Source organism: Chiloscyllium punctatum, chromosome 26, assembly GCF_047496795.1.
Source record: "Chiloscyllium punctatum isolate Juve2018m chromosome 26, sChiPun1.3, whole genome shotgun sequence".
In the NCBI taxonomy this organism is placed as follows: domain Eukaryota; kingdom Metazoa; phylum Chordata; class Chondrichthyes; order Orectolobiformes; family Hemiscylliidae; genus Chiloscyllium; species Chiloscyllium punctatum.
Genome location: NC_092764.1, coordinates 63,964,770 through 63,982,880, shown reverse-complemented (window position 1 = coordinate 63,982,880; position 18,111 = coordinate 63,964,770). Strand labels below are relative to the sequence as shown.

Sequence of the window (18,111 nt, the reverse complement as noted above, 5' to 3'; positions counted from 1 at the left end):
CTCATGTACAGACTACCAAGGACGCACACACACAAACGCGCACTCACGCTCATGCTCTCAGATGCACACAATGACATTTTCTCCTGCACCCCAACCCCTCCCCCCAATACACACATACACACACACACACACACACACTCTCTCTCTCTCTCCCTCACATGCATGCACATACACATATGAGTCTCTGGAGTGAATTTGCATTTGCAGAATTGTAAAAGCAGCTACATTCTATTTTGTACAAAAAGCACACAATCTGCAGGCAGTCAATCATGTAACATTTCATAAATTCCTACTTTGAAAATAGAACTAGTCTGGCTTAAGATTGGGATACAGACAGATACTAACTTCACACCTTTAATACATTGTCTGAGCTGAGATGTCACCATTTTTTTATTAAACCTTCAGTTATCTTGAAATTTGACTTGAGAAATGTTCTGGGATTTACATATTATTGAAACGAAACCTGCAACCCATTCTAAAAGATGAAAGTTAACAGCAATTCAGGTTTGTTCACTATATAATTCCAGTTGCATGACACTGCGAGCTGTTGCTATAAATTCTGTGTCTTATGATCCTAATTAGAGAGCAACTCTGTGGTAACTTTGTCTTCACATTGAGAAACAACCTTTTCGCTCTGATTGTATCTCTTTGTATTCTATTTGAGCAGCTAGTGGTTAAGGTGTTCATTGAACATTTCTGTTTGCAGACTTTTCACAAAATCATTAACAAATTCAACAATTTGAGGATGTTTTATACTGAATAATTGAGTCTGATAATGTGTGAATTTACCATGAGTGTTAAATAAGTCAGCAATACTCTCAAAGCACTAGCTGCCTGTAAAAGGTATAAAGAAGTGTTTTACCAAGTAATATAAGGCTTATTGAGATTATATTAGATTTCCTGCAGTGTGGAAACAGGACCTTCGGCCCAACAAGTCCACACCGACCCTCCGGAGGATAACCCACCCGACTCTCTCCCCTATATTTACCCCTGACTAATCCACCTAACACTACGAGCAATTTAGCATGGTCAATTCACCTAACCTGCACATCTTTGGACTGTGGGAGGAAACCGGAGCATCCAGGGGAAACCCACACAGATACAGGGAGAACGTGCAAACTCCACACAGACAGTTGCCTGAGGCGGGAATTGAACCTGGGTCCCTGGCGCTGTGAGGCAGCAGTGCTAACCACTGAGCCACTATGCTGCTTCAATTTGGATCACAAGCTGGATTTACAATTCCATTCAAGCAGTCCCTGTTATACAGAAGTTGAGAAGGATTTGGGGTAATCCAAGATGGAGGACGGGAAAAATTTCTGCCTGTAACAGGGTGCTCCTTTTTTGAGGTATTTTAGGTGTTGGAGGTGATTTTGCCAAGTTCCAGGAACAGCAATTACTGTTTTATATGCTGTTGCATTGTTTTGCAACTTTGGAGAAAAAAAAGTCAAAACAGCAGCAGTTTTATAAGGGAGAGGAACAGACAAAGGAAGCACAAGGTGAGGTCAATGCAGGGGTGAGAGGGGGAGAGAGAGGAAGAAACCCACACTGACCCAGCAGTGAACCTGCACAGTTACTGCCTTTGCTGTAGGTACAGGGAATGCTGGATCACTAAGGAAATTGTGGGCGACACGGTGGCATAGTGGTTAGCACTGCTGCCTCACAGCGCCAGAGACCCAGGTTCAAATCCCGCCTCAGGCAGACTCTCTGTGTGGAGTTTGCACATTCTCCCCATGTCTGCGTTTCCTCCCACAATCCAAAAATGTGCAGGTTAGGGGAATTGGCCAGGCTAAATTGCCCGCAGTGTTAGGTGAAGGGGTAAATGTAGGGGTGGTGCTTCGGCGGATCGGTGTGGACTTGTTGGGCCGAATGGCCTGTTTCCACACTGTAAGTAATCTAAATGGAGGGTTTGGTTAAGAAAAAGAAGGAAGTATATAGACAGGATAGATCGACTGAATCCCTAGAAGTGTATAAAGGTTGTTGGTGTATCCTTAAGAGGGATATCAGGAGGGCAAAAAGGGGACATGAGATAGCTGTGGCAAATAGAGTTGAAGAAAACCCAAAGGGTTAATGCAAATACATTAAGGACAAAAGGGTAACTAGGGAGAGTATAGGGCCCCTCAAAGATCAGCAAGGTGGCCTTTGTGTGGAGCTGCAGGAGATGGGGTGATTGCTGGGCCTCTTACTGAGATATTTGGATCATCAATAGCCACAGGTGATGGGTCAGAAGACTGGAGGTTGGCAAACGTGGTGCCACTGTTTAAGAAAGATGGTAAGGACAAGCCAGAGAATTCTCGATCAGGGAGCCTGACATTAGTGGTAGGCAAGGTGTTGGAGGGAATCCTGAGAGACAGGATATACATGTATTTGGAAATGCAAGGACTGATTAGGGATAATCAACATGGCTTTGTGCATGGGACATCATGTCTCACAAACTTGATTGAGTTTTTTGAAGAAGTAACAAAGAGGATTGATGAGGGCAGAGCGGTAGATGTGATCTATATGGACTTCAGTAAGGAATTCAACAAGGTTCCCCATGGGAGACTGATTAGTAAGGTTAGATCTCATGGAATACAGGGAGAACTAGCCATTTGAATACAGAAGTGGCTCAAAGGTAGAAGACAGAGGGTGGTGTGGAGGGTTGTTTTTCAGACTGGAGGCCTGTGACCAGTGGAGTGCCACAAGGATTGGTGCTGGGTCCCCTGCTTTTCATCATTTATATAAATGATTTGGATGTGAGCATAAGAGGTACAGTTAGTAAGTTTGTAGCTGACACCAAAATTGGAGGTGCAGTAGATAGCAAAGAACGTTACCTCAGATTACAATGGGATCTTGATCAGTCAATGGGATGAGAAGTGGCAGATGGAGTTTAATTTAGATAAATGTGAGGTGCTGCATTTTGGGGAAGCAAATCTTAGCAGGGCTTATATACTTAATGGTAAGGTCCTAGGGAGAGTTGCTGAACAAAGAGACCGTGGAGTGCAGGTTCACAGCTCCTTGAAAGTGGAGTCACATTTAGATAGGATAATGAAGAATTCGTTTGGTATGCTTTCCTTTATTGGTCAGAGTATTGAGGACAGGAGTTGGGAGGTCATGTTGTGATTGTATAGGACATTGGTTAGGCCACGTTTGGAATATCGCGCGCAATTCTGGTCTCCTTTCTATCGGAAAGATGTTGTGAAATTTGAAAGGGTTCAGAAAAGATTTACAAATATGTTGCCAGTGTTGGAAGGTTTGAGCTATAAGGGGATGTTGAATAGGCTAGATCTGTTCTCCCTGGTGCATCGGAAGGTGAGGAGTGACCTTATAGAGGTTTATAAAATCATAAGGGCCACAGATAGGATAAATAGACAAAGTCTCTTCCCTGGGGTGGGGGAGTCCAGAACTAGAGGGCATAGGTTTAGGGTGAGAGGGGAAAGATATAAAAGAGATCTAAGGGGCAATGTTTTCACGCAGAGGGTGGTATGTGTATGGAATGAGCTGCCAGAGGAAGTGGTGGAGGCTGGTACAATTGCAACATTAAAAGGCATCTGGATGGGTATATGAATAAGAAGGGTTTTGGAGGGATATATGCCAGGTGCTGGCAGGTGGGACTAGATTGGGTTGGGATATCTGGTTGGCATGGACGGGTTGGACCGAAGGGTCTGTTTCCGTGCTGTACATCTCTATGACTCTAAATGACAGTTGATTATCGTTGGGTAGATGTTCAAAGATCGAATGTGACATTTTGCTGGCTGCTGTTTCATCATCAGAAGTGACTGGTTTATATGAAACAGTGTAATGTTTCAGGGTAAAATAGTGCACAGAGGAATATTGCGTGTGCATTAACCATTTGTGGTGATTATCTCTGAGAGTGACTCTTGGCCTCGAGTCTCCTTTCAAACATTCCGTGTTGACAAATGAGGATTCTCCAGCTCGAGTTCTTCATGGATTAAAATATTCAGTGAGGAAATCCACATCTCAGTGCTTTTTAATTGCTCTAAAAATAGTGTTAAAAGTCAGGATCTAAAATAAAGTGATTTCAATAAATGAAATGAATTCAACACCTCCCAAGGCATCCTGGGAAAATGAAGACTGAAGGAATGAGAAAGAACGCTCTAGACAACAATTTGCAATCTCTTATTTACACTTTTAAACAGGATTGCTAACTCTCCAATGTATTTTTGTAAATAAAACAATCAGTTGGATTTATAAATGGTCTTCAGTTGTTTATATTTTTCAGCAAAGCTGCTTCCCAAGAGACAAGTCAATGAAGAGGACAAAAAGCCAAAAGAGACATTCAGAGGGATGATTAAAAGTTTGGATATCGAGGTCGTTTTTAGTGTTTGGTGGAAAAAGGGGAAGTGAATTGGAGAGTCTTCAGGAGGCAATGCCAGAGAATGATGAGGCAAAAGGAGTGAGGAATGGCCCTTCTGGAGAGTTGTAGAGAGGGAAGTATTTCCAATGATATAGGGAGGGGAAAGGTCATGGAGCTTTTAAAGCAAGGATCAGAATCATAAATTGGAGAAGGAGGAAGGTCAGGAGTTCGTGTAGATCAGTGAGGACAAAGGAAAGTGGATAATTAGGACTTGGTGCAGAAGAAGAAATGACTGTAGAGTTTGTGATGAGCTGAAGGACACAGAGATGGAGAAAGATTACTGGAATAGTCGAGGCTGGAGACAACAAAGATCCTACATTGGTTGTTAGCATAATTCTTTGCACACTGGATTATCTAGTATATGCTGTCCAATTGCAGAAGCACATCTAATGTTGGACACTATGTTGTGAGTATGGGCTAATGATGTGTTCCTGAACCTATCGGCCCTGTTTATTGCAGACAGAAAGAACATGTACACCCACTGCCCATTTCAACTCAACAAAATGGGTGACTGCCATTCTTTGGTTCATTTCTCAGGGCAATGCCTTGACTAACCAGAGTCAACCATGCCTGGATTAACATTTAACCGAGGCTTCGCATGAACCATGCTCACATAAGAATTAGGAAAAGAATGGACCAATCAGTCCCTCAAACTGGCTGTGCCACTCAATAAGACCATGGATAGACTGATTGTTAACATCAAATTGCCATTCCTGCTTCCTGCTTATAATCTTTCATTGCTTCCTCAGCAACAATATTGCCTTAACAATATTCAAGGAGAATGCTTCCACCATTACTTTTGGGAGAGAATTGCAAAGTCTCACAACCCTCTGAAGGAAAAAAAACCAGCCTGTTTTAAATGGGTGCATCTGATTTTATAAATAGTGATCCCTGGTTCTAGATTCCCCATGAGAGGAAATATCCTCTTGTTATGAACTAGGCCAGACCACTCAACACATTCTTAAGCAGGCAGCCCAGACCATAACTTTGCAATTTGTTTTAAGTGCACAGTGAAAATCACCCAGATTAAGTAAGCAAGCTTGAGTACCAAGTTTAAAAGAGACAAAACATTTATTCACAAAATTACACAATGAAACAGAATAAAGAACCCCTACAGAACTCAATCTACCCAAACTAGACTTAATTATGCTGTTCTGAATATACACAACAGTCCCAAAAAGCAAATTCCTTTTAAACACCAGTATAAATGGAACACATGCTTACAGGTTGAAGTTAGAAGGAGAGAGAGAGTTTCCACACAGCTCACTGTTGAACTCCCAACCAGTTCTGGACTGAATTAAACTGCTCAGCTCAGCTAGAGAGCTGACCACTCCCCTTTCATTATACAGGTCACTTCTAAAACATGACCACTTTTGGCCTGAAGTCTCATCTGTTTACATACAAACAACAAGCCTCTCAAAATCCTTTCCATCTCTGTACCAGACCAGTCTGATCCGAGCCCAGCCTGGTGTATTACCCCTCAGAATAATATCAAGGACAGAGTGTCCTTGAGCCAAGGAACAGCTTTTAGGAAAAAAACAGCTTTGTGACACTCTGTGCATGTACCCTGTCAAGACCCCTCAGGAACTTATATATATCAACCAAGTCATTTCTTACTGTTCGAAACGCCAGTTGATTTTTTAAAAACGTGCATCATTGGCTGGGCCAGCAGTTATTGCCCATCCCTAGCTGCCAAAAGGGATGTTAGAGTCAACTGCCTTGTTCTGGATCTGGAGTCGCACGAAGGACAAACCAGGTAAGGTTGGCAGTTTCTTTCTCTGAAGGGCCTTAGTGAAGCAGATGGAGTTTTCCCACCAATTGACAATGGTTTCATGGTCATTATTCCAGAATTTCTTTTATTGAATTCCAATTCTTCCATCTGCCAGGGCAGGAATCAAACCCTGGTCCCCAGAACATGACCTGGGTCTCTGGATTCACACCTAACACCACAAGGCCATTACCTCCCCTATCCAACCTTTCCTCACAAAGCAATCCTCTCATTCCACATATTAGTCCCAGTAAATCCTCTCTGAACTGCCTCCAATATATTGACATTGTTTTTGAAATAAGCTGACCAATACAGGAATTTTGGAAATTTAAGATAAAATGGATTAATCATTTCATTAGCCACTTCTTTTCCGACCCTGGGATGGAGTCCATCAGGACCCGAACACCTGTCAGCCTCCGGGTCCATCAATTTATTCAGGACCACTTCTCCAGTGACTGTGATTTTCTTCAATTTCTCCCTTCCTTCATCATTAACTTCTCTATGGTAATGCCTCTGACAACCAGAGTTTACCTGTTCACCAATGACAACTCTTCTCTCTTAAAGTATAAATGTTGTTGCCCCATCAAATTGGTATTCTTGCAAATTGTCCTGATGATTATAAGACAGAAAGCTTTGACAAGATGCATCTTTCTTCCGCAATACAAAAAGATAAACTGTTTCCAGAGGTAAAAGGGTCAATACCTGGGAAGCGATGGGGAAAGAGTAGGAGAGTAAGGATGACTGGACAATTTTACCAAAGGAGCTGGCACAAACTTGATCGGCCAAATGGTCTCTTTCTCGATTGCATTATTTTATTTACCAGTAACTTCTTAAAAGTCAAATTATTAAAACTTACATGCTAGAAGGGGCATGATCGCCATTGAGAAGAATTGAGTACTGGCCATAATTATCTGTGCGTTCTCCAATGATGATTAAAAGCACACCAGCTGGGAGGCCTGGGAATACAAATGAGTACAGTTACAGAGATTACTGACATTATTCTGTGATTGTTAATAGACAACATTTATTAATAATTCCGACTACAGTGAGAATTACACTCCAAACCAATTTAATATTATCAATCAGGCTCACAGTGAGAGTTAGCTTCACGTGATAGAAGCTATATCTCTTCACACACAGGACTCTATCCTTTGGAGGAAGAAGATATTTGCCCATACATCATATATTCTTCATTGAGGAAAGGGTTATGGAATCAGTCAATCCGTGCTGCTTTATCCATGACAATGCCTTGACGGCACAATTTGGAGGGACCAGTGTTGGACTGAGGTGGACAAATTTAAAAATCACACGACACCAGGTTATAGTCCGACAGCTTTACTTGGAGCCACGAGGTTTTGAAGCACTGTTTCTTCATCAGGTGGTTGATGACCTGATGGAGAAGCAGCAGTCCGAAAGCTAGCGCCTCCAAATAAACCCGTTGGACTATAACCTGGTGTTGTGTGATGTTTATCCTTGACTACACAAAGTATGCTTGCCTGGCTGAGTTTAAGCATCTAACTAAGACTAACAGCTTTGAGTTACTGCTGCATCTATATCCCAAACACGGTCCGATCAGTACCCTCGTCTTACACTATATGGGTTGATGGTCCCTTTTCAACATTATTTCCTTGCACCCCAGTCTTGATGACTCAAGAGGAAAATGATTCAAGTTGTGTTTATTTTAAGCAATATTTTAGAAGTAACCTTGCATAGCAAGAGTTCAAACTGCTCTTGGAGATCTGTTTCCTTGTTTCAATGTGTTTTATTTGGCTTGAAATGAAAACTCTTGGTTATATTTGTCAAATCCCCAGAGAATATAAACTGAGACAGTGTATGACAAGCTGCTGAATTCACTCAGAGCCCCTGCTGTGTCGCTGGTATATAAGAATTTCACTCCCCCGAGATTCCAGTATACAGGAGTGTCAGATACACAAAGAGGTCACTGACGTTAAGACTCAGACTTCAGATGTTGGCAGGCTGCTATGGGGTGTTGCACTGGGAATGTTGAATACAGTCGGCAGGGTTTCTACCCAGCATGGAGCTGTCCCCTGACTCTGACTGTTTTTCTGCTGAGTAATGTGAGTACAGTCAGAAATGAGCTACCTGCTCTGTTATGGGGAGTGGTGACAGATTGGAAAGTGAAAGTTGCTGTCTGAATCCTTCACTTCCTGCTACAGCAACACGAAGGTGGCAGCTTTTGGAAGAAAACTTGTTCTTTGGTTTAAAATACCGGCCTGTGTGTATGGTCATGCTTGGCACATATTAACATGTGTCTCTCAGTGATGACTCTGGGGGACCTCACCCTTGAACCTTTTAGCACTGAATTTAGATTCCTAAGACCCAGCTTTCAATCAGAGACACAGTTCATTGCTGGAGGAATCTCTCTAATTAATCAAGAGAAACCCTCTATCCATGAATTCCACTCTCACAAGAGGGGATGGTGTCTTTGATTGGTGCTGTCTCAGGGTTACATTTCAAGGATGTTTCATGCTGTATTCATTCCCAGCTGGAAGTAAACCTGGACTATCAAACATCACTCCCATTCTGTTTTCTGTCTGGGTTTGAATCTGTTCACTTATCAATTACAATTCCTACTTTCACCAAGTTTGATCCTTAATACACTTGGCCTGAAATTTGACAGAGATTTTCTCCTGTTATCTGACAGAGACAGCCAGAACCCTTAAAGAATAGCTGTTTTATTCTTCAGCCCCTTTTCTTGTAACAATGAAATAAAAGTCGTTACTACATGATTGAGAATCAGACCATGCACTTACAAATAACTCAGTGACAGAATACTTCACACTCACCCCAACCGAGAAGGCAGAGTTTCAGCATGTAAAACCGAATGTAAATGTTGAAGACTTTGATCAGCATAAGGTACAGGTGAAATGCTTCAATTCCCATCCATGTAAAACTGCAAAGCAGTGAGTAATGCAGCAGGGCAGCGATGGCTTTACACAGCTCATCAGTGCTCTTGGAACTGAACACTGTGCTGGTTAAGAAGCTCACATTGAGAAGAAACAAGGCAACAGAGAGATTCACGTGGATCTGGATGGAAGCTTCCTTTTGTCTTTTTCTGAATGAAGGGAAAAGAAACAGCAGAAGGTTACCTCAGAGTGCAATGGGATCTTTTTCAGGTGGGCCAATGGGTTGAGGAATGGCAGATGGAGTTTAATTTAGATAAATGTGAGGTGTTGCATTTTGGAAAGGCAAATCAAGGCAGGACTTCCCCTTAATAGTAAGGTCCTGGGGAGTGTTGCTGAACAAAGAGACCTTGGAGTGCAGGTTCATAGTTCCTTGAATGTGGAGTTGGAGGTAGTCAGGATAGTGAAGAAGGTGTTTGGTATGCTTTCCTCTGTTGGTCAGAGCATTGAGTATAGAAGTTTGAAGGTCACATTGGTTTGGTCATTTTTGGTACATGACATTGAAGGTCACGTTGGTTTGGTACATGACATTGGTTTGGTCATTTTTGGAATATTTTGTGCAATTCTGGTCTCCCATTTATTGGAAGGATGTTGTGAAACTTGAAAGCGTTCAGAGAAAAATGACAAGGATTTGCCAGGGTTGGAGGGTTTGAGCTGTAGATAGAGGTTGAACAGGATGGGGCTGTTTTCCATGGACCATTGGAGGCTGAGGGGTGACCTTGTAGAGGGGCATGAATAGGAAAAATAGACAAGGTCTTTTCCCTGGGGTGGGGAAGTTCAGAACGAGAAGGCATACCTTTAGGATAAGAGGGGAAAGGTTTAAAAGGAACCTAAGGAATAATGTTTTCACCCAGAGGGTGGTACGTGTATGGAATGAGCTGCCAGAGGAAGTGGTGGAGGCTGATACAATTACAACATTTAAAAGGCTTCTGGATGGGTATATGATTAGGAAGGGTTTGGAGGGATATGGGCCAGATGCTGGTAAATGGGACTCGGTCAGATTGGGATGTCTGGTCAGCACGGATGAGTTGGACTGAAGGTCTCTAACCGTGCTGTATATCTCAATGACTCCATTTGGGAATAAAACAGCAAGTTGATAAACATTGACTTTGAAGATTTCCTGCATCTGGAGATGCCTGAGGCAGGTGAAGCATGTGCCTATGGTTGTTTCTATAACTCCCATCTCCTGGAGCAGGTGGATAACCTGAAGGCACAGCTCGAGGGACACCTCTCTGCAGCAAGAACCCCTAATCAGGAAACTCTCCCTCTCTGACCACCTGCTAAAGGTGTGCTGGAAGGAATTGTAGCTCGATAATCAATCTGGCCTCAGTCTGGATGCACCCTCTATGGTCCTCAAGTCCTGGAGTGGGACTTGAACCCAGAGCTGCTAACTCAGAGGTAGTGACACTGCTCACTGCAGATACAAACTTTGACCATGACATACTGAGGTACAATCTGAAAGTAAAGTGAATCATTACTCAGCTACAATACTCTTAGAATTAATGTCAAACACTAAAACAGAAGTAAGCTTTGTTTAATGAACTTGCTGTTGTGAATTACTCATAAGCTCTATCTTCAAGGAGACATTTGTGATATATTGTGATTGTACAGTGAGATCATTGAGAATGGCTTCTTCTCCATGAAATTTCATCTTTGATGATTAATGTTCCTACCTGAGAATAAAGTGGATGATTAAAGTAATTGCTGTGAAAATGCCAGAAACACCACAACCAATCTGGGTGATGTATGTTAGCGATCTCAATGTCTTCTCATCCAAGTGTTGGTTCCCATCGATTTGCTTTATAACAGAAAACGAGACCATTGACATGAGGATTGGGTAATGTTTTCTTCAACTGAGTGACACACCCTACTTTCACTGCACTTTCCCTCACCTCTGGGTTGGGGTCCCCCTGTGATATCTACTCATCTCCTGTTGAGAAGCCACATAAACACCTGATCTAAGGCCAGGTCAATCTGAAAGCAGCCACAAAGATGTGCACTCTGAACAATTCTCTTTTCTACTCTGAGCTACTGGGCCTCCACACAATCCCCAGAACGACAAGCTCCACATCAGATACTCAGCACCTGGAGAGTAATGAAACTCCCAGCCCTAATGTTGACAATCCTAATGGGATAGACAGTGAAGATGGTGTTGGGGCGGTGGGAGATGACAAATGGGTTAGATACTCAGAAACAATTCACTTCCCAAGAGCCATAAACCTTTAGAAAAAAATCACCAACACACACTGGGAGTGAGAGATTTACTGCAACCAATCCTTAGGGAGCTGGATGAGTTTTGGTGAGTGGGAGACATCTTGATCTGCCCAAGGTGAGTGGATTAACAGTGATTGTCATTGTCTCATGGACCTATCAGGGTCAGTGTGACACTTCCCAAAGCTCCTCCCTCAAATTTGGATTCTCCCTCAGATTTAATTTCTCTTGCCTCCCTGGAAAGATGGGATAATTCTGAAAGAAAGGAATGGGGGAAATGGGTTTGAAGCTGAGTAGCTTGCTGCCTGTTGGGATGGGATTGTCTTAATAAAACAATTGGCTTTTCTAATCTGTTTTTGCATCTTTATGTATTTTGTATTTTTATTGCTGCTAAAATTTGTTGATCGCAGCCAAAGTGGAATAGGCCAAAAGATACATAATATTGCATTACATTGACCCTACCAGCAAGACAGCAAAGAAAGTCAGGTGATTGCATCGACAGATGACTTCATTGACTGTGTTTTGTGTTGTGCAGCCGGAATCGTTCCAGTGACCCTCAGCTGGGTTCCCTGCAATAGAAAGGGGCAGCACTGAGAACTCAATCCTTGGGTCAAGGATAACTGAAATCTTTGATAACATGACCGTTTTCCTTACCATTTTGTTGTAACTCCCAAAAGACACATTTTGGAATGGCCTTTACCTAATATGAAGAAAATGATCAATAAATCTTTGCCACCCTTAACATGAATATTTCCTGTTAATCAATTGAATAATGAAAAGTGAAAAATGTCCTTACCGGTGATGATTTGTTAAATACAATTATCACAGGGTCTGTCAGATTATCAAACGCTCTATTCCCCACTTGAATTCCAACCACACGATTTAGAACAGTTTGATTTTTAACCTGCAAAGATATACATATAGGTTACAGAAGAATTTCTGATTAAAATCAAATGAAGAAAAGGAATGAACAGCAGCCTAATTTCTGGGTGAAGACAGACTCCACTTGCTATAGTCAAACGTACAAAGTGTGTTGACGTGGAGTGTTTGGATCGAGGTCTTACCCTTGTGTTTTCAGCCTTCCCACCTTGTGTGATGGACTGGGATCAATGGTTCTCATCTCCACCCAGCTCTCACTGCTGGCTCGAAGGGTCATACTCTGTCTGAGTTGAGGGACAACCCGTAATGGAAGGAGAAATGATGAACATTGAGGTGTATTCATTGACAAAGAAAACAGCCAGGGCAGAAAGATTCCAAAGGATTCAAATAACCAGAATGTTCTGGACCAAGTGCATGCCACACCATATTCCATGAACTGTGGGTGTTGGTATATCAGTAATGGGTAAAATAGCATGGGCTCTTCCAAACCTTGGTCAGGAACGGGAAACTCTGAATTCAAACCTGTCGTTAGGTTGGAGACTGTTTGCAGGGTCTCACAGATTAACTCCAAGCTTAAAGGATGGGGTCAGTCAGCACACACTACACTCCACCTTAAAGCTCCACTGTGCAGGCAGCAAGGGGAAAATAACACCACCTGAACTAAAACTCAAACAGAAAAGTCCTGGAGTGTTTGGAAAAGGCCCAAACCATGAGGTGGGAAATGATATTGGCAGCTGCAGTTCCAAGCCTGCACTCGGGCAGCTCAGGATATTGTTGAATTTAATGCCAACTCCGATCCTTCTTTTAAAAGGTTTGACCGGAAGAGAAAGTCAGAAAGCTGTCTGCTGGAATGGAAGAAAAATGCTCAATGCTGGTGACACCGGTCCCCCCAATGACGAGGGGCCCATGTACCAGCCAGACTTGACTTGATCTACTGGTCCCAGGGTGAGCTCCTGATGTATACAATGCCAGTGACACCCTCCATTGGTGGGATAGACCTAAATGAACAGGGAGCCTGAGCTGTCAGCTTCATGATGAAGAAAACGTACTGTCATTAAACATTCAATCCATTCAATCGGCCATTCTGAACATATCATGTCCATGTGTAACCCTGTCTAAGACCAGCAGCATATAACTCTCAGCAGTGTTCATGCTTCACTCCACAGGGATCAGTGCTAGAACAGCAGCTACTCACAATGTTTATGAAAGATTTCGATCAGGAAGTCAGCGTCATATCTCCATATTTGCAGATGAGATGAAGCTGGGTGGGAGGGTGAGCTCTGTGGAGGATGTAGTGATGCTTCAATATGATTTGGACATGCTGAGTGAGTGGGCTAATGCACGGCAGATGAAATATAATGTGATTAGTTTACAAAAATAGGAAGGCAGATTATGATCTGAATAATGATCGATTTCCAAAGGGGAGGCAGAACAAGATCGGTGTGTCCTCATAATGCAATTGCTGAAAGTGAGGATGCAGGGGCAGGAAGCAGTGAGGAAGGTCAATGGCATGTTGTTCTTCATAGTGAGAGGGTTCGAGTACAGGAGCGGGAGTGTCCTGCTGTAATTATACACGGCCTTGGTGAGACCACACTTGGAGTATTGTGTCCAGTTTTGGTTTCCTTATCTGAGAAAGGATGTTCTGGATATTGAGGGAGTTCAATGAAGGTTCAGTGACCTCATTCCTGAGACTGCAGAACTGACATTTGAAGAATGTCTGAACCAATCCAGTCTTTGTTCACTGGAGATTAGAAGAATTGGGCAGAATCTCATAGAAACCTATCCAATTCTAACAGGAGTCGACAGGGTAACTGCAAGAAAGATGTTCCCAGTGACTGGGGAGTCCTGAACCAGGGATCACAGATTGTGAATATGGGGTCAGTCATTTAGCACTGAGATGGGGAAAACATTCTGCACTCAGTGAGTGGTGAGCCTGTGGAACTCTTTACCACAGACAGTGGTTGAAGCCATTTCATTGAATGTTTTCAAACTGAAGTTAGATATAGTTCTTAGTGCTAAAGGAATCAAAGGGTACAGGGAGAAAGCAGGAACAAGGGACTGAGTTAGATGGTAGATAAGGATCGAAGGACTGAATCGTCTCGTTCTGCTCCTATTTTCTGTGCTTCCATCCTGCCCCAGCATAAAAACACAGTGAGCAGGAAATAGAGGCATTTTTGGTGGCAATCTGAAGTGTTGCAAATTCAGTTAAATGGGATGTTATGATAATTGCAATGGGTGACTTATACAATTAAATTGGTGAAGGAATATCGGGACATGTGTCGATCAATATGACCTCGAATCCAGAAGACCATTAGACCATAATAGATAGGAGCAGACATGAGGCCATTCAGCCCATCAAATCTGCCCTGCCATTTAACCATGGCTGATGAGTTTCTCAACTCCATTCCCTTGTTTTCTCCCCATAATGCAATGGAGTGGCTGAAGGACCTGAACTTAAGGGAATTTATATTTGCCAGGATTTGGTGTTGGAGAGACTGTTAGGTCTGAAGGTTGATAAGTCCCTGAGGCCTGATGGTCTACATCCCAGGGTACTGAAGGAGGTGGCTCGGGAAATCGTGGATGCGTTGGTGATTATTTTCCAGAGTTCGATAGATTCGGGTTCAGTTCCTGAGGATTGGAGGGTGGCTAATGTTATACCACTTTTTAAGAAAGGTGGGAGAGAGAAAGCAGGAAATTATAGACCAGTTAGTCTGACCTCAGTGGTGGGAAAGATGCTGGAGTCTATTATAAAGGATGAAATTACGGCACATCTGGATAGTAGTAACAGGATAGGTCAGAGCCAGCATGGATTTATGAAGGGGAAATCATGCTTGACTAATCTTCTTGAATTTTATGAGGCTGTAACTCTGAAGATGGATGAGGGAGATCCAGTAGATATAGTGTACCTGGACTTTCAGAAAGCTTTTGATAAAGTCCCACATAGGAGGTTAGTGAGCAAAATTAGGGCGCATGGTATTGGGGGCAAAGTACTAGATTGGATTGAAAATTGGTTGGCTGATAGGAAACAAAGGGTAGTGATTAACGGCTCCATTTCGGAATGGCAGGCAGTGACCAGTGGGGTACCACAGGGATCAGTGCTGGGACCGCAGCTTTTTACAATATATGTTAATGATATAGAAGATGGTATCAGCAATAACATTAGCAAATTTGCTGATGATACAAAGCTGGATGGCAGGGTAAAATGTGATAAGGATGTTAGGAGATTACAGGGTGACCTGGACAAGTTAGGTGAATGGTCAGATGCATGGCAGATGCAGTTTAATGTGGATAAATATATGGTTATCCACTTTGGTGGCAAGAACAGGAAGGCAGATTACTACCTAAATGGAATCAATTTAGGTAAAGGGGCAGTACAGAGAGATCTGGGTGTCCTTGTACACCAGTCAATGAAGGTAAGCATGCAGGTACAGCAAGTAGTGAAAAAGGCTAATAGCATGCTGGCCTTCATAACAAGAGGAATTGAGTATAGAAGCAAAGAGGTGCTTCTGCAGCTGTACAAGGCCCTGGTGAGACCACACCTGGTGTCCTGTGTGCAATTCTGGTCTCCAAATTTGAGGAAAGACATTCTGGCTATTGAGGGAGTGCAGCGTAGGTTCACGAGGTCAATTCCTGGAATGGCGGGATTACCTTACACTGAAAGACTGAAGCGACTGGGCTTGTATACTCTTAAGTTTAGAAGGGGATCTGATTGAGACATATAAGATAATGAAAGGATTGGACACTCTGGCAGCAGGAAACATGTTTCCGCTGATGGGTGAGTGCCGAACCAGAGGACACAGCTTAAAAATACGGGGTAGACCATTTAAGACAGCGATGAGGAGAAACTTCTTCACCTAGAGAGTGGTGGCAGTGTGGAATGCTCTGCCCCAGAGGGCAGTGAAGGCCCAGTCTCTGGATTCATTTAAGAAAGAGTTGGATAGAGCTCTCAAAGATAGTGGAATCAAGGGTTATGAAGATAAGGCAGGAAGAGGATACTGATTAGGAATGATCAGCCATGATCATATTGAATGGCGGTGCAGACCCGAAGGGCTGAATGGCCTACTCTTGCACCTATTGTCTATTGTCTATAACCCTTGATCCCCTTGATACTCAACAACCTTTCTATCTCAATCTTAAATATACTCAATGATCCGGCCTCCACAGCCTTCAGTGGCAATGAATTCCATAGATTCTCCATTCTCTGGCTGAAGAAGTTTCTCCTTATCTCCGTACTATAAGATCTTCCCTTTATTCTAAGGCTATGCCCTCAGGTCCTAGTCTCTCCTACCATCTTCTCAACACCTACTCTGTCCAGGCCATTCAGTATTCTGTGTGCTTCAATGAGATCCCCCCCCTCATCCTTCTAAACTCCATTGAGTATAGACCCAGATAAAATGGAAAAGGAGAGAGACTGTCACAGTTTTATCAAGAAAATGATGCGATAATAGAAAACACAACCATAGTGAAGCAACCACAATGAAATTACAGACTTGAGAAGTTGAAGCAACGTGTTGAGAAATTATGTGCCGTTGAAATAATATTTTTGAAAAGTATAAATGATATTTATGTGTGTCCCAGCATGGAGAGACATTCCGAAAATCCCAGATCAGTAAATGATGTCTGACCATTTAGACCATCGCACATTGAAGGACGAAAACATGTGACAGGCATTCACTCTGAAAGGAAAACTCGATTGGAACGTTTCAGGATTGAGGAATCAGACCAAACCGAGAGCTCAGGAGAAGGAATAGGAAATAAGTGGAAAATAAACATGAAAGAGAGTAAGCAGCTGCTGCAAAGGAAATATGACCAACACAGAAAAGAAAGCAAGACCTGAACTGGATGAGAGATGAGAACCCAGCAAGGATGGCAGAAAGGGGAGAAACCAAAGAGAGTACGATGGAATTGAAAAGAAAACCCTCTGCATGGAGGCAAAGATGTGTGGGGAAATGTTGGAGCTGGAAAGAAACCACAAAATGAGAGTTAGGCACGAGACATTGTTCACAGATAGAAAGGGATAACAACAAACAATGGAAGACAAAGCTGGTCAAATATTGTTTGAAAGTGATGCAGTAGCAAGACAATCATGCAAATTGAGGAATATAAATTCAAGAGGAAAATGCTGGACAAAACATTGGCATCAGAGATTATAGAATGCTTTCAAATTGATGAGTACAGGAAAAAACTTCAAGTATAGATGAAATAAGAACATACCATTCAAAAGTCCCGAGAGAAATAGAATTAAAAGGGATAACAAGAGGTTGGAATTAAATATAGACCAAAGAACACGTTCTAAGTTGGTTGAAGTGTTCATTGTTCATGAACCAAGCAGCCTAAAGGACTGGAGTGCAATCATTTTAGAATGATAATTTTTAAGTCATCTTATTAAAGACATTTCAAAAATCATAATAAAAAGGTATAAAAGCCCCATTTGAAGCAGCCATTGGAGAAACACAGTCATGTTTTAGCCCTGGAATAGGAAGAAGGCATGGAATATTTAACCTCAGGACAATCTCTGATATATACAAGCACTGCATCGTTTTTATCACCAAAAATTAATTGGTGTGTTGCTGAAATGTATCATTGAGAGTAAGGAAAAGTGATTTATCCAGACTCTGAACGTTAGACTAGAAGAGGGACAATCAGATATATTTCACATTGAAGAGAGGAGCTTAACAATACAGGATACTGGAGCCAAAACGTTTCAATCAGTTCACAGAACATATATGTAGAAAATTAGGTGTGCTTCCAGGAGTAGAAACTGGAGGTGAGTACATTCGAGATGTGGGGGGTAAGGTTTTCACACAAAGGGTGGTGAGTGTTTGGAACACTCTGCCTGAGGAGGTGGTGGAAGCAGACACAATAACAACATCGAAGATACACCTGTCCCAATACGTGAATAGGAAGGGAATAGAGGGATACTGTTTCTGTAAGTGAAGGCAGTTTTAGTATGGAAGGGCAAAATGTGTCAGCAC

At 42.5% G+C, this 18,111-nt stretch overlaps 1 protein-coding gene and 1 long non-coding RNA gene across 2 annotated transcripts in view; one reads left to right on the top strand and one right to left on the bottom strand.

The window, feature by feature from the left end:
• Positions 1–1,018, top strand: part of LOC140453131 (uncharacterized) — a 33,158-nt gene extending 32,140 nt beyond the window's left edge. The window contains exon 3 of the long non-coding RNA XR_011952310.1: positions 907–1,018. This is a non-coding gene — a long non-coding RNA (uncharacterized lncRNA). The remainder of the gene's footprint in view (positions 1–906) is intronic.
• LOC140453130 (adhesion G-protein coupled receptor G1-like) overlaps positions 1–18,111 on the bottom strand; it is a 55,848-nt gene that overhangs the window by 5,417 nt on the left and 32,320 nt on the right. The window contains exons 7-11 of the mRNA XM_072547542.1: positions 12,054–12,161; positions 11,912–11,957; positions 11,720–11,826; positions 8,930–9,198; positions 6,979–7,078 (exon numbers count right to left, since the gene is read on the bottom strand). Of these exons, the coding sequence (XP_072403643.1) occupies positions 9,088–9,198; positions 11,720–11,826; positions 11,912–11,957; positions 12,054–12,161 (372 nt within the window). The 3' untranslated portion in view covers positions 6,979–7,078; positions 8,930–9,087. The remainder of the gene's footprint in view (positions 1–6,978; positions 7,079–8,929; positions 9,199–11,719; positions 11,827–11,911; positions 11,958–12,053; positions 12,162–18,111) is intronic.